Source organism: Budorcas taxicolor, chromosome 2, assembly GCF_023091745.1.
Source record: "Budorcas taxicolor isolate Tak-1 chromosome 2, Takin1.1, whole genome shotgun sequence".
In the NCBI taxonomy this organism is placed as follows: domain Eukaryota; kingdom Metazoa; phylum Chordata; class Mammalia; order Artiodactyla; family Bovidae; genus Budorcas; species Budorcas taxicolor.
The window spans coordinates 1,236,734-1,261,642 of NC_068911.1; the positions used below are offsets into that span (position 1 = coordinate 1,236,734).

At 66.1% G+C, this 24,909-nt stretch overlaps 2 protein-coding genes across 5 annotated transcripts in view; one reads left to right on the forward strand and one right to left on the reverse strand.

Moving 5' to 3' along the window:
• Positions 1 to 720: 720 nt before the first annotated feature.
• LOC128069570 (cytochrome P450 2W1) lies at positions 721 to 6,546 on the forward strand. The gene is made up of 9 exons (XM_052662714.1): positions 721 to 894; positions 1,139 to 1,301; positions 1,566 to 1,715; positions 1,784 to 1,941; positions 3,284 to 3,457; positions 3,757 to 3,895; positions 4,080 to 4,264; positions 4,431 to 4,572; positions 4,688 to 6,546. Exons 1-9 carry the CDS (start codon positions 721 to 723, stop codon positions 4,882 to 4,884), a joined length of 1,482 nt encoding a protein of 493 aa, XP_052518674.1. The 3' UTR covers positions 4,885 to 6,546.
• Positions 6,547 to 7,476: 930 nt separating this feature from the next.
• C2H7orf50 (chromosome 2 C7orf50 homolog) overlaps positions 7,477 to 24,909 on the reverse strand; it is a 67,351-nt gene continuing 49,918 nt past the window's right edge. For 3 of the 4 annotated variants that reach the window (XM_052662956.1, XM_052662947.1, XM_052662964.1), the window contains exons 3-5: positions 12,147 to 12,319; positions 9,578 to 9,659; positions 7,477 to 8,076 (exon numbers count right to left, since the gene is read on the reverse strand). In XM_052662956.1, coding sequence (XP_052518916.1) covers positions 7,897 to 8,076; positions 9,578 to 9,659; positions 12,147 to 12,319 — 435 coding nt within the window. In that variant the 3' untranslated portion in view covers positions 7,477 to 7,896. Of the gene's footprint in view, positions 8,077 to 9,577; positions 9,660 to 12,146; positions 12,320 to 19,413; positions 19,504 to 24,909 lie in introns of those variants that run through there. The other variant, XM_052662973.1, reaches the window with a different exon arrangement.

The window sequence follows — 24,909 nt, forward strand, 5'->3', positions numbered from 1 at the left end:
GCTTTGGAGCAGAGTGCAGCCCAGACAGAGAGAGCTCATAAACCCGGCACCTGGCGCCCCAGCGGCCGTGCCTGCAGGCTGGGCCCCTCTGCGCGGCCGACCTGCCCTCATGCCCACCCTGTCCCGGGGAGGCCAGGGCCGTCTTCCCGGGGGCTGGGCTCCGACAGCCCCCAAGGGGCACACTGCCACTCTGGCAAGCTCGCTGTCGGGCTCTGGAGCCCTAGCATTCAGGCACTGGCCGTGTAGACCTGATGCCCGCCTTGGCCCAGGTACAGAGGTGCTGGATGGACACAGGCACTGGTGGGCTTGGGCGGGCCACGGGGCTCCTGGGGAGGGAGGCTCAGAGCCTGGGGAGGGTGGGGCCCAAGGCCCTGGAGCCCTGGTTCTGGTGGGGAGCCGGGGCAGAGGCGGATCCTGCGGGGAGTAGACGGTCACTGTGCTGTGTCCCCCCCAAACAAGGCGAGGGCCGAGGAGGCCCCGAGGGCCCAACTGGACGCTGGCCCCCCAGACGGTCCCCCGCCCCCTGGCACAGACTGGCCCCCACGATCCTTGCACGCCTGTCGCTTTAAGCGCCTGGCTGTCCCTGCAAACTGCTCCTTCCACATTCTCCGGGTGGTGGGGTGGCGGGAGGGTGGGGTGCCGGCACGCCCTCCCGTGAGGCCCATAAGGTGCAGGGCGGGCGGCACCCGGGAGGGGAGCTGCCCGCCACCCGCCAGACTCATGGCCCTGCTGCTCCTGGCGCTGCTGGCGCTGCTGGCGCTCTGGGGGCTGCTCTGTGCCCGCGCCAGTACCCCAGCCCCAGCCCCCCGCTGGCCCCCGGGACCGCGGCCCCTGCCCCTCGTCGGGAACCTCCACTTGCTGCGGGGGGCACAGCAGGACGAGGCGCTGATGCAGGTGGGTCCACGGGGCCCTGGAGGCCGCCATCTGCGGGCTGGGGCCAGAGCTGCCGGCAGACAGCAGCAGCCGGCCCTGCCCCGCTGTGTGATCCACAGAGGCTCACTGCCCACCCCCAGGCCTCAGTCTGCCCATCTGTAAAAGGGGCAGGGGAGTGGTGAGGACAGAGGGGGCCGGAGGGGCGTGAGAGGACCCCAGGGACCTGGGGGTGGGGCAGCGGATGGACCCTGCCCCTCTCCACCAGCTCAGCAAACAGTACGGGCCGGTGTTCACCGTGCATCTTGGGCACCAGAAGACGGTGGTGCTGACTGGCTATGAGGCGGTGAAGGAGGCCCTGGTGGGCACCAGGCAGGAGCTGGCTGGCCGGCCCCCCATTGCCATCTTCCAGCTCATCAACAGAGGCGGGGGTAGGTGTGTGCGGGGGGAGGGTGCCCGCATGCGTGGGGCCTGCAGGGCTTGTCCCTCTCTGCGGCATGGGTGAGTGCTCCCAGGAGGCCCAGGGGGAGCACCAGGGTGCCTGCCTGGCGGGCCCAGAGCAACGGGGGCAGGGCACACTGACAGACAGGCCCCGCCAGGCCAGCTGGAGGTGGGGGCTGGGGGCTCAGGGGGCCTGAGGCTCCGCCAGGACCCTGCCCCAGGGCCACTCACCACCAGTCGTGTGCGGCCCGCAGGCGTCTTCTTCTCCTCAGGCCCACGCTGGCGGGCCGCCCGCCAGCTCACCGTGCGCGCCCTCCACAGCCTGGGCGTGGGGAGGGCGCCCGTGGCCGACAAGGTCTTGCAGGAGCTGAGGTGCCTCACGGCACAGCTGGACAGCTACGGAGGTGAGTGGGGGCCGGGGCGCCTCCACCCCGCGCGGCCCGCAGCCCTGAGAGCCGCTCTCCACCCACAGGCCGGCCCTTCCCACTGGCCGTGCTCCGCTGGGCTCCCTCCAACATCACCTTCGCGCTCCTCTTCGGCCAGCGGTTCGACTACCGGGATCCTGTGTTCCGGTCCCTGCTGGGCCTCGTTGACGACGTCATGGTCCTCCTGGGGAAGCCAAGTGTGCAGGTGAGAGGTCGATGTTCTAGCCTGGGCCGGTGGGGGGAGGGGGTGGGTGCGATGGCAAGGAGCGAGGTGGGGGCAGGGAGAGGCTCCAGGCTTCACCGGCCACATGACCCAGGCCAGTGCCCTGCGCTCCTGGAAATCAGGGGAGCCGAGGGCAGCGGTCCCCACCTGCCCGCCATCAAATCAGTAGTAGGCGCACCTGCTCGTCGGTGGGGGTGGCCCTGGGCAGGTCCTCTCGGAAATGGGGCTCGGTTCCCTCCAGTCCCTGGACCTCCTCCAGAGTCAGGAATCGTGAGGACCGGCCCTGATTTCCAAACCCCACGGCTGCGTGCATTTTGCTTTTCTCCAGAACTTAAAAATAAAGGAAGTTAGTCGCACACTGGTGTCCGACTCTGTGCGATCTCACAGACTGTAGCCCGCCTGGTCCTCTGTCCATGGAATTCTCCAGGCAAGAACACTGGAGTGGGTGCCGTTCCCTTCTCCAGGGGATCTTCCAGACCCAGGGATTGAACCCGGGTCGCCTGCGTTGCAGGCGGATTCCTCACCAACTGAGCCACTAACTTAAAAGTGTTCCTAATGTGTAGGCACCGTGACCAGTTTTAACTCTAACTCGCTCAGGCACGCGTGTCTGGGTGGGGGCGGGGCATGTGTGTCTGGTGGCACGGGGCTCACGTGTACTTTCCAGCCCCATCTCTCCAGGACCTGAGGCCATGGGCATGGGGCAGGGGCTGGCGGAGCCTCAGGCTGGCAGAACATTGGACTTCCTGCCGCAAGTACCCAGGCCGAGTCCCACCAGGGGGCCCCAGCTGGCCTGAGGCTGGAGGGTCAGGGGCTCCAGGGAGACAGAATGTCCCATGGCCTCCCATACCTGCACCCTGAGCGATGGCCAGGTCCCGGGGGACGGCGTGGTGCAGAGGGCAGCTGACAACCGTGCCCGTCAGGCTGTGCTGTGACCCCGGCTCAGGGCATCCTGAGCTGAAGCTTGAAGTTGGCAGTTTCCCCTTTTTCTGAATAACTCAGCGAAGTCAGTGACTTCCAAGGCAGCGGCCAGCCCCACCTCCCTCTCCCCCGCTCTGGTGGGTGTGGAGCAGGGGCCTCGGTGACAGCTGCCTGCTGTGACTTGCACGGACCCCAGGTGTGTTACCTGTTGGTTGGCCCCTCCTCTGCGCACCCAGGTGGAGGCTTTCCTCCGTGCCCCGGGGCTGCTGGTCCCATGGGGAGGCCTGCACCCAGGTGGCACCTCTGCCAGGAGCCTGGGGCGCTGCCGGTCCGCACAGGTGGCCGCACCTCCGAGCGGATGGCCTGCCCTCAGCCCTCACCGCGCGGCCCTGCCCCCTCACTCCAGCTCTTCAACCTCTACCCGCGGCTCGGGGCCCTCCTCCAGCTGCACCGGCCGGTCCTGCGCAAGATCGAGGAGGTGCGGGCCATCCTGAGGGCCCTCCTGGAGGCTCGGCGGCGCCGCACACCCCCGCGAGGGCCGGAGCAGAGCTACCTGGACGCCCTGATCCAGCAGGGCCAGGTGTGGGCGAGACCCGCCCCCGCCCAAGAGGCCGCGGGAGGGGGGAATCTTGGGGCCCCGCCTGGGGGAGAGGGGCTGGGGAGGGAGCCGACCGACTCTGGGCCGTGCCCCTCCACCCCCTGGCCGGGCCCCTCTGAGCCTCGGTCACCTCACCTGAGAAGCGGGGCGGCTGCGAGGCCGCGTGAGCCCGCGACGTAGCATGCGCCTGTCTTCGACGACTGTCTCGAGCCGGGGGCTGGCTTCTTGGGGGTTCCATGGAGCCTGCCTCCCGCTGAGCGCGGCCCCGCCCACTTCTGCAGGGGAAAGACCCCGAGGGCCTGTTTACCGAGGCCAACGTGGTGGCCTGTGTCCTGGACATGGTCATGGCCGGCACGGAAACCACCGCCGCCACGCTGCAGTGGGCCGCCCTGCTGATGGGCAAGCACCCGCGAGTGCAGAGTGAGCCGGGGGGCGCGTCTCCGCGGGGCCCGGGGCGCAGGGGGGCGGGGCTGGGGCCGCGGGGGCGGGGCCCGGGGCGCGGTGGGGCGGGGGCGGGGCCTGGGTGCAGGCCCGGGGTCGCGGGGGGCGGGGCCCGGGGCGCAGGGCGGAGTCCCGGCATGCTGGCCCTCTGTCTCGCCCGCAGGCCGTGTGCAGGAGGAGCTGGATCGCGCGCTGGGGCCCGCACGGCTCCCGCGGCCGGAGGACGTGCACGCCCTGCCCTACACTAACGCCGTGCTGCACGAAGTGCAGCGCTTCATCACGCTGCTGCCCCACGCGCCGCGGTGCACGGTCGCCAACACCCAGCTGGGCCCCTACTTGCTCCCCAAGGTGCGAGGGCCAGGCCCCCGCCGCTCCAGACCCTGCCCCCTCTCCTCTCGGCCGCGGTAGATGGGGCGGGGACGGGGTCTCAGGGACAGAGATGTTGAGCAGGGCTTCCCGTGCTCCCGGTCTGCGGAGAGCGGCCAGCCCCGCCGCTCACCTGGCGCCCTCACAGGGCACACCCGTGCTGGCCCTACTGAACTCCGTGCTCCTGGACGAGACGCAGTGGGAGACGCCCCGCCATTTCAACCCGGGCCACTTCCTGGACGCCGACGGGCGCTTTGTCAAGCGGCCGGCCTTCCTGCCTTTCTCCGCAGGTACTGCAGCCCCCGCCGGGGGTGGCCTGGTCCCCAGGGCCTCTGAGCTCAGGGCCCCGCCCTCGGGGCTTCCCCCACAGCCTCCGGGACCCACCGGCGCCCCATGTCCCTGCAGGCCGCCGTGTCTGCGTGGGGGAGAGCCTGGCCAGGTCGGAGCTGTTCCTGCTGTTCGCCGGCCTCCTGCAGAGGTACCGCCTGCTGCCCCCGCCCGGTCTCAGTGCCGCTGCCCTGGACACCACGCCTGCCCCTGCCTTCACCGCACGGCCGTCCGCCCAGGCGCTGTGCGCCGTGCCCAGGCTGCAGGGGCGCTGACCACAGAGGCCTGGGCTGTGACACACTCCCAGGGCCCCGGGGTTGGGGTCAGGACAGGATGGATGGACAGACATGCAGGCCCTCACCGGGCTCTCTGCTGCGGCCACCACGGGCTGTGTGTCCCGGGCCAGGGAGCCTCATCTGGGCACCATAGGGGATGGGGTGACCCCCCCCCCCCCCGGCCCGAGGGCCCCTCCCAGCCTAGCTCTCTTCTCCAGCTCCCAGGCCCCACAGCCCAGGGCAGAGCTGGGTCCCCTTCCGCTCTGCCCCCCGACCCTGAGCGTTTCTGCTGCCTCTGTCTACACCAGGGCCCCTGCCAGCCCTCTGAGAACCCCTCAACAGGTGCCACAACCCCCCATTCCCACAGGCACCTCGGCTTCCTGCTGCCCCCTCTCCCATGCTCCCCTCCCCACTGGCCCTCACCCAGTTCCCCAGCAAGGCCACGTGCCAGGCACAGGGGTGTCACCCGCCTGAACTTGGGGTGCAGGGAGATAGCCAGGGCTACTGGGCCCCATGGCAACGTCCACCCAGAGGCCAACCTCGGACCAGCGTTCCCGGCTTGCTCTGCACCGCGCCAGGCCCTGGGCCCACAGGGACCTCTGCAGACCCCACCCCGTTCTCAGGGCTCCTCGGTGCCCTGTGGACCATGGGCCAGTCAAGGGAGAGCCGCTGCCCAGAGTGGGTCAGCCAGGCTGGGGTGGGGCGGGTCGTAGGAGTTTGCAGGGAGGCCTCCTCCAAGAGCTCTTGCCCTACAATCCCCCAGGACCCTCCCCACGAGTCAGCTCTTGGTCTCTCAGTGGAGACCACACTCTGAGGGGCGAGGGGCGGGCCAGGACGTGCAGGAGATCAGCTGAGATCACAGCCCTGCCTGCCCACCACCACCTCTGCGAGCGAGACATGGGCAATCAAGGCATGGTTCCCGCCCTCCTGGAGCTCAGAGCTCACCAACTGAACTGACGGGACCGAGGGAGGCATGGGGCCCTGGTTCCCAGCTGGGGCCGTAGGGCCTTCCTGGAGGAGCGGGGAGGGGTGCATCCGAGGAGCACGAATTTAAAGGTCTGCCCTTGCTGAGTGTCGGTGACCACGTGGGGAGGCTGCCCTCGGGGCGTGAGCTGGTGAACAGGACAGGTTGGGGTGGGAGGGACTGGGTGACAGGCACGTTTCCCTCCAGAGGTTCACATGGACCGGCCCAGGACGCCTCGGGCAGCACATAGATCTGGGGGAGAGGTGGGGAGAAGCTTCCCGAGAACCTGGGGCAGGGCTGTGGGCGCCATGCGTGGGTGCCCTAATGGACGGCACAGTGGGCCTGGGGAGCGGAGGGTGGAGGCGCCGCTGAGCCCTCCTCTTCTCTGGATTTGTCTCTTTACTCGGCTGGGTTGGGCTTTCATTGCCCCACTGACCCCAGGCCAGTGCCCTGCGCTCCTGGAAATCAGGGGAGCCAAGGGCAGCGGTCCCCACCTGCCCGCCATCAAATCAGTAATAGGCGCACCTGCTCGTCGGTGGGGGTGGCCCTGGGCAGTTCCTCTCGGAAATGGGGCTCGGTTCCCTCCAGTCCCTGGACCTCCTCCAGAGTCAGGAATCGTGAGGACCGGCCCTGATTTCCAAACCCCACGGCTGCGTGCATTTTGCTTTTCTCCAGAACTTAAAAATAAAGGAAGTTAGTCGCACACTGTGACCCCGGCTCAGGGCATCCTGAGCTGAAGCTTGAAGTTGGCAGTTTCCCTTTTTTCCGAATAACTCAGCGAAGTCAGTGACTTCCAAGGTGGCCTCAGTTACGGTTTGCGGGACCTCCATCCTGGCAGGAGGAGACTTGCTGGGGTGCACTGACTGCTTGGGTCAGTGGGCTCCAGCGCTCAGGGGCTTGACTGCTGCGAGGCAGGTGCGATCTGAGTCCCCCTGGCCGGGGATCGAAGCCTCGTCCCCTGGGCTCCAGTGTGGATGCTTCACCACTGAACCACCAGGGAGTCCTGTGTCCTCTTCCTGTCGGTCTGAAACACTTAGGCGTTCGATTGGGGGCTGAGAGAACATGCCTTGCCCTGGGCACAGCGGAGAGGTTGGGGGGTGAGGTGGGCAGAGGCCCCGGATGCGACTGGGAACAACAGTGACCCCAGGGGTGTCCCTGCGTGGCAGAGTTGGGGGACCCCGTTTCTGGGCTGAAGCTCTCGTAGGCGAGAATCCCTGGGGGACAGGTGGGAGCTCCACCTGTGACCTCCATGCCCTGTGGTCCATCTTGAGGGCTTGGTTCCCAGGGCTCAGGGCACCGCAGTGTGGTGTCCTCAGTCACCTCACCCCCGGCCCCAGCAGCACGTCCACAGTCGCTGGACGCCGACCATGCCCGAGGGCAGAGCACCAGACCCGGTGGGCCAAAGCCGCCCCCCACCTGTCCAACTGTCTGAGGCGGCCCAGCCGCTCCCTGAACTCGGGCGCGCCACTGGGCACCGAGGACTGGGCAGGGCTAGTCCCTCCCGGTGCCTGGAGATGTGGCTGCAGAGCAGATGCCCCACCCGAGGGGCTCCCCCAAACATCACCCCAGGGAGGCCACGGAGCCCACGCTCACGCCCCCGGGCAGAAAACGAGTCACGTGATGAGCCATGGCCCCCAGGGGCCTGTGTTTATTGAAAATACAGCCAGGGGAGGCGCGATGGACCCCAGCCCAGCCGTCAGCGAAGGCAGGCAGGTGGCCAGGCAGACTCGGGGGCGGGATCATCAGGAGGAGGAAGCCACACCCCCACGCGGATGGGCCCCAGCTGACCGGAAAGGCCAGCTCTGAGCTCTAGGATAGTCCTGGTAGAAAGACAAGACGTCTCCCGCAAAAAGCACCTTCCGTGGGAGCCTGCGGGCCACCGTGCGAGCCTGCGGGCCACCGGGAGGCCAGGTCATTTCAGAGTGACCTTGTTCTACCATGGAGGGGTGACTCGTCATCCCCTCTAGAGTCCCTGGTCGAGGAGTCAGGAGAGAGGGCCCTTGCCCTCGCTGGGGTCCACCAGGCCCAGGTGCCCCCCAAGCCACCCGCTAGGAGAGCAGCTGTAGCACCTGCCGGGCGCGCTGGGTCCCCCCGGGCGGCAGGGCGCCGGCGCCCGCCTCGTCCAGCTCCCGCATCAGCGCCTCCGCCTTCTGCACCGTCAGCTCGCGGGCGCGGCCCCTGAGGCCCTCCAGGTAGGCCAGCAGGGCGGGGAAGTGCTTGTCAGGGACCTGGAAGGGGCGGGAAGGTCGTCAGGGCGGAGCGTGGAGACACCGGGTGTCCAGGGCTCACCCCGACGAGCTGCTCCCAGACGGCGCCCCCGTTCGCCGCACAGGCTCTCCTTACGCTCCAGGGGCTGGCAGAGTCGGCCCTCCTGAAACACTGCTAACTGTCGGCAGATCGTTTTTTAAAGAGAGAACGCTCTTGGGACAGAGAATCCAGGAAAAAGTTGACAGCGTTCTGGGGCGGAGACGGATGAGGGTGCCGGGTCCCAGGAAGAGGAAGCGAGACCCAGGAGGCCTGCTCAGCCCCTCCCGACCCCCAGCCTGGCCGGGGCTGGCTGCGCGGCCCTTCTAGAAGCAGCAGCAAGGGCGGGGCTGAAACGGGGGCTGGGGTCCACCTGAGAAGCGGCTGGCGCCCCGCGGCCTTCAGAACCTGAGAAGTGGGGAGGGGCGCGGAGAAGGGGCGTGTGTTTCCGGCCTCTGCGCCCCGCGTGCTGCCCCGCCGCGCAGGGCCTCCCCCCCTCCACCCCGTCCCGCGCACGCAGAGGCGGCCCTCGACGTCCCCACCGGTGGAGCCCTCATAACTGGGATGACTCCGATGCTCGTCATGGTGGATATGACGGCCCCAAAGGAACGGATTACAGCCCGTCCAGGGAAACGGGCGAGTCTAGGCTGACGCGGAACTCGCAGCCCACGGCGGAGCGGGGCAGCGGCGGCAGGACACAGAGAGGCCCCGGGCAAGGTCACTGAGGGGCAGGGAGCGCAGCTCAAAGCAGCCCCCAGGCAGGTGCCCGTCACTGAAGGAGTCAGGAGAGACGCTACAGGAACAAGCCCGACAGCCACACAGCCCCCCCCAACCAGGGTCACACGACTGATAACGTCAAGCCACCTCGGACCGGCCACGCCAGGCACACAAGTGCCACGCAGCTGCCCTCTGTGAGCACGCGGGGCCGGGCGGGTCAGGTCAGGTCAGAGGGCAGGTCCCCGGCGAGCGCGGTTCTGCAGAGACGGCGGGACCGTTGCCTGGTGGATGCCCCATCATCGGAGACGCGCACCGCCGGGTCTGACGGCAGCCCCTGGTCTCAGATGAGGAGCCGTGGAGCGGCAGAGGGGGCAGGACCTCCAAGCACACGGACCGTGGCCTTCCTGGAGCGGCAGCTGCTTCCGGCGCTGGGAGCCGGGAGCCCCATGGCTGAGTCCGGCCGCTGGGCAAAGCCGGCAGGGCTTCTGTCCCCAGCCCCCAGGGGTCCCTCCCTCTGAGCCCAGTTAGGCGGAGGGCTCAGCGCGGTTCCCCCACGTGGCCTGCCTGAGCGCCATGATTCCTTGTCCTTCTAACACAGACAGGCCCCGGGAGGGGGAGGGCTTCCACATGCCTGGAGGAATTCCGAGTCCAGTGTGGCCCAGGCAGGCGCCGCCGGCCAGTCCTTCCCTTCCATCCCAGCGAGGCCGGACCGCCCCCTCGGCCCCTGGGTGTGCACAGGCCTCCCCACCCCCAGGGGAGGAGCCACACCTGGTCGCGGTCATACATGTGCGCCAGCAGCCAGGTCTGCCTCGTCTTCTGGAACCTCCAGTCGTCGTGCTTCTGGGCCCAGCTGGGGAGCAAGGGCAGGGCGGCTCAGGTGCCAAAGGGGAGACGCCAGCGGCCTCTCCCTGATGAGGGCCAGGGCGTCTGCAGAGGATCCTGCCAGGGAGGGCGGCCGGGGTGGGGGAGTCTCAGGGCGTCCGCCAGGTTTCTGCTCGCCTGCTGGGGGCCCTCGGCCGGGACATCAGGCCCAGGGGGGCACGAGGCCACTTTCTTTCAGCTCTGTGTGGCCACTGTTTTATGATTCTAATGGGATATACCCTGAATTTCACAAACCCTGTCCTTCCAGAAATACGGATGAGCCAGGGTCACCGGGATTACCAGGGGCGCAGGCACAGCCTTCCTGCCCTGGAGGATGGGGAAGGGGAGGCAGGGAGCAGCCAGGACCCCCCGACCTCGAGGGCCACGCGGGGGTCCCCGCGGCCTTGGATGTGCCCGCCCCCGGGTGACCAGGACACTGGGCAGAGCCCAGGCGAGGCCCCAACGCTGGGACGGAAGCCCCGAGGGGGACGGAGGTCTGGGGCGCGGCTTTGGGGCCCCACCGGCCCTATCCCCTCACTGCTGGCGTGGACGGGCAGGACATCTGCCCAAAGCAATGCCTCCTCCTGACGGCCAACTCAGCGCCTGTGCGGTCAGCGGGGACCCAGAGGTGGTTCTGGGGTCTGGGGGCGTTGAGCTGGCTGCGGATGCCCTGCCCTCGGGGGGCAGTGGGCACTGGACTGGGGCCTCGGGAGTGTGGGGCCCCACAGAAGCCCAAAGGCGGCTCACAGACACACCAGGACCACGTGACCGCGGCCCTGGTGGGGGAGGGCCTGCAGCTGAAGCTCTGTGTGATTACAGTGAGGTCAGAGGTCAGCACGGAGGGAGCACTGGCCCTTGGGTGTGTGTGGGGGGGGTGGCAGGGGACAGGGGACAGAAAAGGCTGAGCCCGACCCCCAGGAGGATGCTCTTTCTTCCCAAACGAGGAGAGGCCGGGTCAGGTGCCGCCCACGGGGCAGGTCCCAGGAGTGAGGAGTCTCCCGCGACTACAGACCACAGGAAGCTGGTCCTCCAGGGATCCAGGGTGGGTCCACCACCCCTCCCTGGGACCACCGTCTTCAGAGCTGCCCCCTAGTGCCAGCGGGCCGCTGCTGCAGGTGGAAGCGCCTGGATGGGACCAGGTGTAAAAGAGGGGCCTGGTCCCAATGGCACCCCCCACCTCGCAGAGAACCACCCAGGCCCAGGGAACGCTGCTCCGCCAGGTGGCTCCTGCCCCCTGGGTTCCACACGGTCAAGGGTGGTCACTGCAGGGTAAGGACTTCCTGTGAGGACAGGGTGGCCGAAGGTGGACTTCCTGCACGCAGTGGGCAGGCCTCAGTGGGGAGCATGCCTCCACCCTGCAAGGAACCCCGGCAGGGCCGAGGCCCCCCAGCCCACGCCCATGCCGTCCTGCTCATGGCCTGCGCCCCCGCTTTGTGCCAGGCTCCGATGGGCTGGGGGGAAGGCAGGCCCCAATCTGTCCAACAGGGGCCTGTGGGCCTTGCCCAGGCCCAGGGTGGGGTCCCCAGGCTCTAGCATTTCCCCAAGAGAGGGGAGAGGGAAGGGGAGGGGAGGGGGGAGGGGAGGGGGAGGGGGGAGGGGAGGGGGAAGGGGGAGGGGAGGGGGAAGGGGGAGGGGAGGGGGGAGGGGAGGGGAGGGGGGAGGGGAGGGGAGGGGAGGGGAGGGGGGAGGGGAGGGGAGGGGGGAGGGGAGGGGAGGGGAGGGGGGAGGGGAGGGGAGGGGGGAGGGGAGGGGAGGGGGGAGGGGAGGGGAGGGGGGAGGGGAGGGGAGGGGAGGGGAGGGGGGAGGGGAGGGGGGAGGGGAGGGGAGGGGAGGGGAGGGGGGAGGGGAGGGGAGGGGAGTTGAGTGGAATGGCTGCCCTGCAGCTGACTCCCAGGGGGGTCAGCCCTGTTTAGGGATCAGGAGGATTCTGCCCTATACCAAGCCCCAGGGAGTCTGAGCAAAGCAGCTCCAAGAAAGCTCCAGAATCCCACCATCTCCACGGCGCCCTTCCTGGCTGACCTCTGGGTTCACTCTGCACACATGCGCAGGCCTGTCTGCCCTCCCAGACCACCCCAAGGGACCCCCAGCAGCCCTGCTCCTGAACTGGCTCCAGGTCACCAACCCCAGTTCCTGGCTGGGTGTCCAGGATCCCACGAAAGAACAGTTCCTGGAGGGAAGCCTGCAGTGCACGTGACTGTGGGGGCAGTAACAATGCTGAGGGTGGGGGCCCCGGAGGACAGGGCTGGCTGACGGGTGACGGGGGGGGGGAGGGGGGGGTGATGGGGTGATGGAGGTGGTGATGGGGGTGGTGATGGGGTGATGGGGGTGGTGATGGGGTGACGGCCGACGGTGGCGCTGAGATGCCACCTCTATCACGTGCCCATGAGCCTTTCAAGGAAACTCTGAGACCGCCGTCTCGTCCGGTGCCCGCCTGACCCTTGTTTTCTTGACGAGATGCAGGCCCAGCGCCGCTCACCTGCACAAGTACTCCAGGGCCATCGCGGCCCCTGAGCGCTTGATTGCCGGGCTTGGAGCCGCAGCGATGCCCGCCTCCCGCAGCTGCCTCCGCGCTTCCTTCTTCCGCTCCTTCTTCAGCTTCCTTTCCAGGACCCTCTGCTCCTCCGGGGACAGGGACGTGGATGCAGACCCCTGGAAGCACAGGGACAGCCGTGAGGGCGTCGGGAGGGGGCAGCACAGGATCTGGGACCCCTGGGCCCCTCTGCCCCGGATTTGGGGGGAGCTGCACTTGCCTGCAAGGTCCCCCCCACCTCCAGGCCTGAGGGCAGCAGGAGGGGTGGGGGCGCTAGGGCTGTGACGCAACCCGCCCCGCCCCGCCCCGCCCCGCCCCGCCCCGCCCGACCTCCCCGGAACGCAGCGACTAAAGTGGGCGCCGCCCCCGCACCCCAGAGTGAGGCACAGTGGGGCCTCTGGCAGGCAGACTCCTCCTAGATGCCAGCCCGTGACACCCTTTCTGCTCCCACGCCACACCCCTCCTTCCGGAATCTTCTAAAACAAGAGAGATGCTCTCCACAGCTGCTCCCGCCTTCTCCTGGAACCAGCTGGGGTTTACCCGCCTGCGTGGAGCTTCAGGGCTGCACCCCAGGACTCCCGGCAGCCCTGCCGTGAGACACGCCGCCCACCCGCACAGGAGGCGCCTTCCCTGGGGTGGGGGCAGGTTCCAGAACAGCCAGAGGACAGGACAGCAGGGCCCCAACCTGGCTGCCCCGGGTGCGTGCGCACTTTAAGAATCACACCCGTGCCTAAAATACCAACACCAGTCACGGCCAGACTCCTGCTGACAAGGAATAGAATCAGATTTTTAAAACAGCATATTCTTTGCTGGAGTAACACTGGCTCGCACCATCATGAGCTCCTGCTTCTGAGGACCCTACGCTGCTTCGGTCGTGTCTTGACTCTGCAACCCTATGGCCTGCGTGGGCCAGGCTCCACTGTCCATGGGGTTCTCTGGGCAAGAGTAATGGAGTAGTTTGCCATGCCCTCCTCCAGGAGATCCTCCCGACCCAGGGACTCACACACGGGCAGGTTGGTTCTTCACCACTAGTGCTGCCTGGGAAGCACTCACCACCAACCCTCTGGCTTCCCTCTGTCCCGGGGGTCGACCCTCTTACGCCCCCGCCCCCCTCCCGCCCCTGCCTCCCCTCTGGCTTCCCTCTGTCCCGGGGGTCGACCCTCTTACGCCCCCCCCCCCCCCCCGCCCGCCCCTGCCTCCCCTCTCTGTAACCACCACCGTTCTCTGCATCCTCCTGTTTGCCTGCTTGTGTCGCAGATTCCACGTGTGTGAAATCACATTTATTCCAGCACGACGCACTCCAGGCCCATCCATGCTGTCACAGGTCCAAAGTGCAGCGGGCTGGGGTCTAGGAGTTGCCCTGCGGCTCACGGAGCAGCCCACGCTGAAGGACGCAGGGAGCCCGGCGCCTCTGAGCCACGTAGGGAGCATCGCACTGGCCACTCAGCCCCAAGTCCCGGGGAAGGTCCCGGGGATGGGTCAACACTGACCCCCGAGGGAGGCTGGCAGGTCAGGGAAGGGACAGGAGGTCTCCTAGGACATGGGGGCCCTGGCCACCCATCCGATCTCATAGGGTGCTGGCTGCTGCCCCCAGGCCAGAGGAGATGCTCTCATCAGAGACCTGGTGAGTGGAGCTGGGTGCCCGGCCCCACGGGCTCGTGGGGGGGCCCCGCGGCCCCATAGAGGGGCGCAGGAAGGAGGCTGGCAGGGGCCTGGCCCGCTGCAGAAGGGCAGCAGCAGTGTGAGCCATAGTGCTCTGGGAGGGCGGGGCACAGGCCCAGGCCCCCCGGGGGGCGGGGCGGGGCGGGGCAGTGGGCGGGGCCTGAAGGGTCCAACCGCTCCTCCAGAGTTCGCAGGGAGGGCTGGCGTCCTGCCCACACTCAGGGGGCCCAGGGTCCCGGTTACACACAGGCTTCTCCCAGCCGTTCTTCCCTTCCCTCGCCTCGGGGAGCAGAGTCTTCCGCCACGAGGAGGCTGGCGGGCGCAGCACAGACCCAGGAGAGCAGGGCAGTCTGCGAGCTGGGTCAGTGTCCCTCCTCTGGGGCCCTCCTGCTCCGATCCCGCGCCACGCTCAGGTGAGGTTTTCCGGAGTTCCGAGTGCGTGTGGAGATAGCCAGTCAGTGCAGCCCCTGGGGCATCTCAGGTCCCACTGTGTGGGGTGCCTGGACCACCTCAGCCTCCCAAACCACACACACGGGTTCCCACTGGAGCCTGGACCCTCTGTCAGCTCCCGCCCGAGGGGCTGATGCTTGGGAAGCAGGGGTGGGGGAGTCTGTCTCTCCACCCTGAGGGTCCCTGGTCTGGGGAGGGGCCAAGCAAGGGTCAGCTGGGACGGCCAGAGTGGGGTTGTGCTGGGGGCCCTCACCATCTCGTGCTGACCGGTTACACCAGGGCTTCGGGTTGGCATGGGCCTGGCGGGCTCTCCCCCTAGACCCTGGGAGCCCACCTCTGGTCTCAAGGTCCCCCCAGGCCTCACTGCAGGGCTGCGGCCCCACTGGGGGTGGTGAGATCTCTGCAGCAACTCTCAGGAGCTGGGGGGCCCTGGGGTGGGCTGACCCAGCGGGGGGAGGGCAGTGCCCATCACCCACATGGGCCCCAGAAGCCTCCTGCTGTAAAGAGCATCCACCACAGCCTAGGGGTCCAGCCCCCTGCCCCCCATCACCTGCAGGTGCCTGGACGGGGCTGGGCCAGCAGGATGTGCCCCCTGCGTGGGATTCCGGGGGGAAAGGGGCTGCTCCTGGCTGACCAGATACGTACGGGCAGGGGAGGCTGGGGTGGGGGCCGGCCAGCTGCAGGGCAGCACCCCCACCCACCAGCCCATAACCCACATGCTGTCTGGGTGAAACCTCTCAACCAACCCCATGCAATCAGCAGACTAGAAAGGTGTGTGTTCAGTCCCTGTCAGTGGCATACGAGCCTGAACCAGGTCTGAGCGGGCTGGGGTCACAGTCCCAGTGGCCCTGGCGTGCGTGTGTGTGTGTGTGTGTGTGTGTGTGTGGGCGGCAGAGCCCAGTCCTCTGCCCGGCTGTCTGCCCACAGGCTGGGCGGCCCCCGAAGGGCACAGCTCTCTCCCAACCTGCCCAGCGCCCACAGTGCTGGTTGTCCAACCACTACCGAGGCCCAGAGCCCTGCCCCCTCCCCAGGCCACACAGCCCGCTCTTCCTTCCGGCCTGAAGCCCCGCCCCTGTCTCAGCCCCCAGGGGAACCTGCTCCGCTGTGAGAACTGAACTTTCACCAGAAGCGCTACTGCAGTTATTAAGACTCAAAAGGGTAACTCGCGATGCGGAGGAGGAAACAGTCACCCATCCATGTCCTCGCCTGGGAAGTCCTGTGGACAGAGGAGCTTGGGGGGCCGAGGGGTCTCACTGAGTCGGACGCGACTGAGCAGCCTCGCACTATTCACAGTAGCCAATTACCGTTTCCTTTTCCGAAAATAACAAAAGAGTGTTTCCTACGGTACTTTAATAAAACTTTATATTTTGAAATTAACTAGATGCAGATGCAACCTGGACAGCAACATACAGACGCCACGAGCCCTCCACCCAGCCTCCCTACACACGCAAAACACAGGAGACAAAAATGTTTCAGTTGCCCCTAAAAACAAACTGCAGGTACAAACCGCTGGGCTCTTCAGGGGCTCGTGGCCCCAGTGCACGCCGCCGAGTGGCCTTTGCTGATTCAGGAAGTGCTGTTTGCCCTCTTTTATTTGCAGTGTCCTGGTTAAAACAATTCCAAACAACTTTAGGAAGCAAAGGACGCAGGGGGCTGTGAGCAACCTCGGCAGGGATGCGGGGCTGCCGTGGGTCCTGGCCCTGCAGAGGTGCTGGTGCTGGCGGGAAGCAGACGCGGGCTCTGGCCTCGAGGAGCGCACGGCCGGACCAAGTGAGCTCCTGGAGGACAGGGACAGCGGCTGCCCCGGCTGGGCGGCCCTCGGAGCTGGGCCCTCCATCCAGACGCTGCAGGGCCTTCAGATGAGGGAACCAGACCAGATCACAGCACACAGCCTCCTTGCGTCATCAACCCCCCAGCTCAGAAACACGAGAGGACACACTGAGATTTCCCTGCACACCCCTCCCCCCCGCCCCTTGGGCCACTCTCATCAACTGGCAACAGGTACAGTGGAAGGAAACGCTAAAATCCAGTCAGCCCCTGAACTGGTGAGACGGAGCCCGTACTTGACCCCACCAGGCCCAGCCCAAGTCTCCGGCTTGTAGGCCCCCGGGCTGCACCGGGCTGCACGGGCACCTCGTAGAAGGGCGTCCCTTTCCCAAGCCCACCTCTGCCCTTCCAGCCTCTTCTGCGCAGGGCTTGGGCAGTAAGACGCACACATCAGACCCTGTTTGTTACACAAACGAATCCTGTGTGAGACCGGCTGCTCAGTTACAGAGCAAGAGAGGAGTTTCGGGTATTATCGGGGGTCTCACCATAGCCATGGGCTGACGGCCCACCCAGACAAGCCAGGGCTCTGGGGAGGGTATTTCACAGTCATCTTTTCAAACCCTGCGGCCTAGGCTGCAAGCAGGACCTGCTCTCCACCTGGGTGGGAGACACTGGCCCTCTTCAGAGAGCAGCTCCGGAACCAAGGCTCTGAGCCGGGAGGCACGCTCAGCGGGCTGGGGGCGCCACAGATCACAGACTTAACTTTCATCCTGCTTCTCTTGTGACCCAAGAATTGAAATGAACGTTTATGTCCATGTGCACGGGAAAAGCCAGAAGACACAGGGCACAGATCAGGGAGCCGGAGCCAGGGACCCGGTGGCCAGCCGGACAAGTCCCTTCAAGGCCCCCAGAGCTTCAGCCTGTATGACCTGGGGGCAGAGGGGGGGACCTCACAAGGCTGTGCTGGGACCACCTTCTGGTTTCCTCTGGCCAGGAGTAGGGTGGTGGTGGTGATGTCCCAGCCAGGACAGACTGTGAGCCCCGGCCCGTATCCAAGGGGAGGCCTGGTGTGAACCCCCTGAGACAGAAACCCTGTTTATAAAGATCAGATTCGATTTCTGGAAACAGAAAATCCTGAGATGCTGCAAATGATACTTCACTCGCTCTCCCTTTCCGAAGGCCGTCCATCTGCTCCTGCCCGTGAATGGACAAGGGAGCAAAGCCAGGCTAGAGCTTTGGGGGAGGGCTGGGAGGCAGGACCCCTGATCCCAGGGAAGGGCTGTGGGAGCCCTCGGGGATCTGTGGTCACAGGAGAGCCAAGTGCAGCAACATTGCAAACAAGACCCCTCCCCCACCAGCCAGCCAGCGGGGGCAGTGAGCACCATGCCCGCTGGCAGGCACACAGGCACACACCACCCCGCGAGGCCCAGGGCCTGGACTTGGGGAACCTGCTGCACCCAGCATCTGCCACCCAGGGCGCTGTGCGCAGGCCCCCATGGTCCCCAGAGATACTGAGGGCTCAGACGAGATCTCAGAAAACACAGCAGAGGGGCCACGGGCACACAGCACGCGGCACTGGGGAGGCTCCCAGCCCTCCAAGGCAGGAAGTCGGGGGCAGCTCTGCTTCCAGAGGCCACCGGCTCCCCGATGAGCTGGGCCAGTGAGTCCTCTTACCGGGTGTTTAGCGGGGAGCCGCTTGCGCCTACTGACCTACAGGGGAACCTAGCTCCTCACCCAGCCTTCAGGGCCTTTTAAAGGACAGGAGGGGCTGCCTGCCCCACTTCCTCCGCCACAGCCCCTCCCAGCTACAGGGGCCAGGCATCCTCATGAACCCCCAGACCGCACCGCTCCCCAGAATCTCGGCTAGGCTTCTAGGCTGATCTCACCCACATCCAGGGAGCCAACAGGCGTCAGCTGTCCTCTGCAAGAGCTTCGATGTGCATTCGGAACACTGGCCCGTGGGCCGTCCTCGGGCTTTAGGAAGGGGGGCAGTACTGCACGACCCTCCCTGAAACCTTCACTACTGGGAGGCCCACACAGGCTTGCAGCCCAGCTGCCCTCTGCTCAGTCAACAGCCTCACGTGGGCCATCCCAGCTATCGGAAGGCAAAGGTCACCCGGGCTCCACTGCCAGTGTTCAAAGAAGCCGCTGTGCTCCGCAGGCCACGGCTACGCCCGCCTCCTCCCTAGAGAGCCCGCTGCCCTTTCATCTTTGGAGACGTGAGGCCCGGGAGGGGTTTAGGCTGCATTTTGCGTTTCACCTGGAAACACTGTTCCGGCCGAACAGTCAGCACCGGTGGAGCGGGGCGAAACGTCAGGTATAGGAGCTGCGAGCCTGGAAACAACTTCCAACACGCAGAAGGCGCCATTCCCAGCGACTCCCGAAAAATCAGCCAAGCTGCTCCTAGTTTGGCAGCCCTGATCTTGCCATTTAAAGGAAAACCAGAGTCATTTTAAGAAATACGTACAAGGCCTCTTTCCCCTTCAGTCGAGGTGGGCCCGGCACCAGCCTTCCCACTCCGACACTGCTTCCCTCAAGCAAAGCCCCACGTTTCTGCACAGGATTTTCAATCAGGTTTTCGCCCCGCGGCGACCCAGCAGGCTCTGGACAGTCCTCCTCAGCGGCTCCCGGGCCCTGGGCCCTTCGGAGAGAAGCCTGCACGACCAGGGCCGAGTGCTGACCCCTCCACCCGGGCCTCTCGGGGGCCCGGCGGCCCTCCGGGCACCAGGCTGAAGACTGTTCAGGGAAAAACACAAAACAAAGCACGTTACTACCTCATCCCTTCGTTCGTCGTTAAACGTAATTTCCATAATCACTTCAAAACACTAGGGAACTGCTGGTTGGCTTTTTTTTTCCTCACTTCCCAAGAATTCTTGAGTGTAACCATGAATTTTTTAAAAAAGTCACAGAGCCAAGTAACGAGTTACTCACACTCAAGCGATTTCGCAAGCAAAGCGGTAAATGCTCCGGCGGGTTCCGCCCCCAGGCCCTGACATTTAACGCTGCGGGGGTGGGCCTCGCGGGGCCACGGAGGCCTCCGGCGACCTAGGCCCGAGTGCGGGGCCGCACGAGGGGACAGCCCGGCGGGCGCGGTGCAGACGCCGCCTGCCGGCAGAGCGAGAAGGCGCGCGGGGTCCCGGAACTCGCGCGGGGGCAGCGGGCCCTAGGCCTCGGCGGCAGGGGGACGGGCCGAGGCGCAGCTCGGGGCGCGGGCCCGCCCCGCGGCGAGCGCGCCCAGGCCGGCCCCGAGCCCGCGGTCCGCAGGGCGCCGCCCCCGCCCCGCGGGACGAGCCCCCGAGCCCCCCACGGCCCCCTCCCGGCCCGGAGCACTGACCTCCGGATCCCCCGCCGCCAAGAGCAGCCGGCAGCGCGGCGCGCCCGGCCGCCGCAGCCCCCGCGCACTGCGCATGTCAGGCCGGCCGGGCTCGGCTGGAACCAGATCCAGCCGGCTGGGCGGCGACGCAGGCGCGGCGGGGCGCGGGGGCGGGGCTGCCGGCGCGGGGGCGGCGACGCAGGCGCGGCGGGGCGCGGGGGCGGGGCTGCCGGCGCGGGGGCGGCGACGCAGGCGCGGCGGGGCGCGGGGGCGGGGCTGGGGAGGCCGAGGGCCGCGGGCCGGGAGCGAGTCCGGAGGCCAGGCCCTGCCTCCAGCTCCCCTCAGGGCACAGGGCTCAGGGCACAGGGGCCCGGCCCCCTGGCGGCGCGCAGGGGAGCAGGAAGACCACGCGGTGCCGCCACCTCGCACGCACGAGCGCCGACCACAGGCTGGGTCCTGCCCGCGGACTGGAGCGCCACCTCAGCCCCCAGCTTCAGGGAGGCCTTCTTGCCTCGCCCACTAAGCTCACCCTGCAGTCCCCTATCAGTGTCTCGACCCCCGCACTGTGAGCTGCCCGGGGGTGGGGGCGCGTCTGCCCACCACCGGGACTGACGGAAGGCAGGTGCTCCGTAGAGGCTCGCAGTCGACGCATGCAGGAAGCCCGCCGCCGAGACAACGCCGCAGGCCAGCGTTTCTAGCTGCCCGCGTGCGCTCTGGAGGCGGGGCTGGGTCCGGGGGCTGCTGGGGGGCCCCCCCTGGCCTGAGGGCACGCTGGCCCTGGCTGCTGAGGGTGCTGGCAGCCTCTCTTCATACCCCCCGCTGTGCGCTGGCGGGTGTGGGCTTCCCGCTTTGGGCGTAGGTGTCCCAGCTTCCCGGCCCGATAAGGATCTCCCAGGTCTGGAGCCAAGACTGCGTCTTTCTGTGCTCTCCCTCTTGGCCGTTTCCCCGCCACTCAAGGCCGGTCCACACACAGGCGGGCTCGGTGGTGCTGGTGGGGGCAGGATCACACAGGGCTGGGCCAGAGCTGGGTCGGGGGAGCAGAGCGGAGGACTGGGCTCGCTGCTAGCCCAGCCTCGGTGTTAGGAGGTCTCACTTCTGTGATCCTGTTCACTCCCTGGATGCGTGCATCGGTACTCTCGCTTCACAGAGAAGGAAACTGAGGCTCGGAAATGTAATCAAGCAGTTTTCACGATCTGCGATTCCGTGGAATGGACTCCATTTAGGGTCTTCTGCACTTCCTGTGTCAGTCCTCTGACCCGAGAACCCCTGATCTGGTCTCCTCCTCCCACGGTCTTGTCCTGGTGACGCGAATGGGCCGCCGTGGGAGACTGGGACAAAGACGAGAACAGATCGGGAAGAGCGGAGAGCTGGCCTGGAGTGGGGGAGGAGCTGGCCCACTGTGGGGACCAGAACAGATAAAAATGCCTCCTACCTCAGACCAAGCTCCAGTCCCCCAGAACCCCCGTATTATACTCCTACCCACCCCCACCCCCTGTGATGGCACTAGGGGGTGGGGCCTTTGGGGGGTGATCAGATGGTGAGGGTGGGGGCCTCCTGAAGGGGATGGGTGCCCTCATCAGAGAGACCTAGGGAGCTCCTCCCACCCCCACCCCCACCCCCACAAGGGGACACGGCGAGATCTGGGACGAGAACCCACCAGACACCAAACCCGCCAGCGCCCTGATCTCGGACCTCCAGCCTCCAGAAGTGTGAGAAATAAACCTGCTACTTCTGAGCCACCCAGCCTGCAGTATTCTGTGACAGGCTGAACTAAGACACCTGGCTGCAGGGAGGCTACACTGGAAGGCCACAACGTTAAGGAGGAAAATTAGGTACGGCAGAGGAAGCAGGTTCATCTTCGTTCTGTGATTTAGAGCGGTTGTAGGAGGGCACAGGCCAAGGAAAACGGCCTCCGGGAGGTGACTCTCGAGACTCGGAGGTGAGGGCACCGCGCTCGGCCGTTTGGGGGAGAGGCGGCGCAGGCCAGGCGTGCAGCAAGCCCATATCCTGGCGGGGGTGGCGCACAGGGTCCCGCGGGAGGCAGAGGAGAAGTCAGGATGGCTGGGGGCGTGGGGAGGGGGGACAGAACAGCTCTGCCAAGCTGGAGTTCTAGGAGTGTGAGGTGCCACCAAACCCCTCCCCCGAGACAGTGAGAGCAAGCTTTCGAAACCAGGGCACCAGTGCCCAAGAGCACGGGGCTCGTTCTGAGTCATTAAGGGAAGAGTAAATCCGTCTGACACAGACGCCATCAAGGGGACCATCTGGCTGATCCGACCGCGACTTCCCGGGCACGCGCCTCACTGCCTCCCAGAACCAAGCCCTGGTGCAATCCACAGGAAATGCTGCGGAGGGTTGGAACACCCACTGGGACACCCACAAGCTTCCGCAGGCCTGCGCGGAGGCACTTGGCAGGTGGGAACTGTGAGTGTGGGCATGAGGGGAGCCTCAGCCCCCGGTGGGGTAGGGGAGGGGAGCAGAGTCTGCGAGAGGAGGAAGCAAAGTACTTCCGGAGGCTTACGTGCGGCTGCCCACTAGCCCCGGCCATCACTAAAGTGACAGGTGATGGCAGGCCTGGCTCCAGAAGCCTGTGTCCAAGCCCAGATGGTTTTCCTGGAATTCTATGAGACACTTAAAGAAGCATTAACACCAATTACATAACCTCTTCCAGAAAATGGAAGCAAAGAAACCACTTCCCAATTTGCTCTATGAGGCCAAGGTTACCTTGATATCAAATCAGACAAAAATAGTACCAAAAAAAAAGGCAAAGAAAAATATAGATGAAAATCTCATAAATGCAAAAATCTTATTCGGCAACGTATAAAAAGAATTATACACGGTTAACAAGTGGAGCTTATTTCAGAGATGCAAGCCTGGTTTAATATCCAAGAATCAATCTATAAAGCTAAAGAAGAAATATCACATGATCGTGTCCACTGACACGGAAAAAGCGCTTGACACAATTCGAAACCCACTCACGATATTCGTTCTCAGAAAACCAGTAATAGAGGAGAGCTTCCTCGACCTGGTAAATAACACGCAGACTGGCCCCCTCCCCCAGCAGGCTGGGAACAGGGTGGGGGGACCCGTCCTCACTGGCGCTGTCGACACGGCTCTACACGCCCTAGCCTGTGCAGTAAAGCAAGGAAGTGAAACCAAAGGCGCACAGACGGAGAAGGAAGAAGCACAGCTGTCCGTCTCCCGGCGGGGTGAGGGCCCCAGGAGCCTGAGCATCTTCTCCTCTGCACGTCCTGCCGCTGCAGCGCCGCCCGCCGTGCAGACCGCACCGAGCCGCCTTCCCCCTCCTCTGACTTGCTCGTGCACCTCTGCCGGGACTCAGGTTGCTGGTGCGGGGTGGCTTCCGGGTCACTATTCAAACACGCGTCTCTCCCCCCATCAAACCACACTGTCAGGGGCTTTTTGTTCACCACTAATAAATATTTATTTGGAAATTTCTAAACCTGCCAGAGTGGCACTTGCCAAGCCTTAGAGGCAACCTTAGGGGCACCATCCTTACCAAGCTCCCAGGGGCCACAACAGGCGCCCGCACCCTTCCCCGTCACCTCCCCCTGCCGCCCACCAAGCATGTACACCCACCCTTCAGACCCTGCCAGAGCACCCAGAGGCACTCTCCCTCTCGGAGGCGTTACCCCTGGGCCCAAGAGCCGGGCTGGCGGCCCTCTGGCCTCCTGGATGATGGCAGGCAGAGCTGCTTGCTTGGGGTTAGGAAAGAGAATGAGGAGGAAGAGGCACCAAGGAGGGCTCCCTGGGAAACCCCGACGTTACCACTGGCCCAAGGACAGGGAAAGCCAGCACAAGGCCGGGCCGGGGGGAGCGGCGCCACACGGCCACGCTGAGTACCAGTTTCCAAGCGTTCACAGCGAGCGCACGGAAACACAGCTGGCTTTGCATGCTGGCCCTGCATCCTGAAATCCAGTGCGCAGCTCAGTGACGGCTGGCCGTCCATCCCAGGCAGAGGAGCAGGGCCGAGACGTGGGGAGCCAGCCTGCACAGGTGCCAGGCACCCAGCCTCAGTCCTGAGCCCAGGTTTTCCTGTGCAGGGGAGTCTGCCAGCTCCCCTCCTCCCACCGCCTTCATTTCAACAGGTCCTAGGGGGTAAAAACGAAGACCCCCACCCACTGTCCCCTAAGGCCTCAGTCAGGATCCTGGCACGGGGCGGACTGCCTTCCCCATGGGAAGCCGGGCTCTCTCCAGCGGGGCCCCACCTACCGGGGGAAGGCCCTCTGGACACCCAGACTGGGCACCTAAGAGCTACAGAGGCCCCCTCCCCCACCCGGCCGCCACCAGGTGGTCCATGGGCTCCTGGGAGGGGCCGCGTCTTCCAGACCTAAGAAGTGCCACAAAGGCCGTGCCAGGGCTGCTGGGCGTGCAGGGTGCCCATCAGCCTCAGGCCAGACAGAGCGCCGGGGTCAGGCGCCGCTGCTGACTCCCAGGTGCCCCCAGAGCCTCGGCTTAGCGCCTGCCTCGGGCCAGCCAGCGGCTCCCAGGGGCCGGGCCTGGTCAGTGCACTGACCTGTCAGAGCTGCTTGTCTCCCCCACCAGGTCTTCCCCACAGCTGGCGACCCATTGCCACAGGACGGCGCTGGGGAGAGAAACAGGTTACTGTAATGGCAACAGGGCCAAGGGGAGGGCGGGGGCCCCAGGGTTCCACAAGCGGCTGTGACAGAGGGAGGGGGATCTGGTCCCCTAGCTGGGGGACAGGCGCAGCATGGGCCCACCCTCAGCACTTCCTGTGTTAGGAATGGGGAGGTCTGCTTCCAGGGAGGACAGAAGAGGTGCCGGCAGAGGCTGAATGGGACTGGACGTGGGTGGGGGTGGGGGTGGCAGGTTGTGCAGACTAAGGGCAGTGAGGCAGCTGCGCCGACAGGCGGATGACCCGGGACGGCCAGACTTCCTGGGCCCAGCCGTTCACTCACGTTTACCCCCAGCCCCTCACTCACGTTTACCCCCAGCCCCTCCAGGCCCCTCCCTGGCTCCCTCATGGACGTCGACCACAAAGACCCGGGCCTGAGCAGCAAGACGTCGCAGCGACAGAGCCACAGGGGTGGCAAAGCACGCGACCTCTCCGTGAGCCACACCCAGAGCCAACCAGTGAGCCTACACACTCCTTGCCCTGACTCACACGTCACGGAGAACCACACTCCCCATTGGTGTGTCATTTCCCGAAAGGTGCGTCTTCAAAAGGAAGACCCTTCTGCCTCGACAGAGCGGGTGGCCCCGGCAGCAGGTTGCCCTCAAGCCCCTGACCAGTGGCCCGGAGCACCCGGCGTGCAGCCCCCTGTGGTCACTGCTGCTGCAGGACAAGCGGGAGGGCCGGCCACGCCTCCAGCCTGGCGAGCAGCCTCGCGTCCCACAGCAGAGCGCCAGGCTGCAGTCTCCCTTCGTCCACAGTGTGGCACAGACTCAGGGCACCAGCCTTGTAAGGCCTGGGGCCTGGAAGCACAGGACGGCTTCTCAGGGGCATCACCAGAAACAGTGGGGAGGCCGACTCCACGTGGT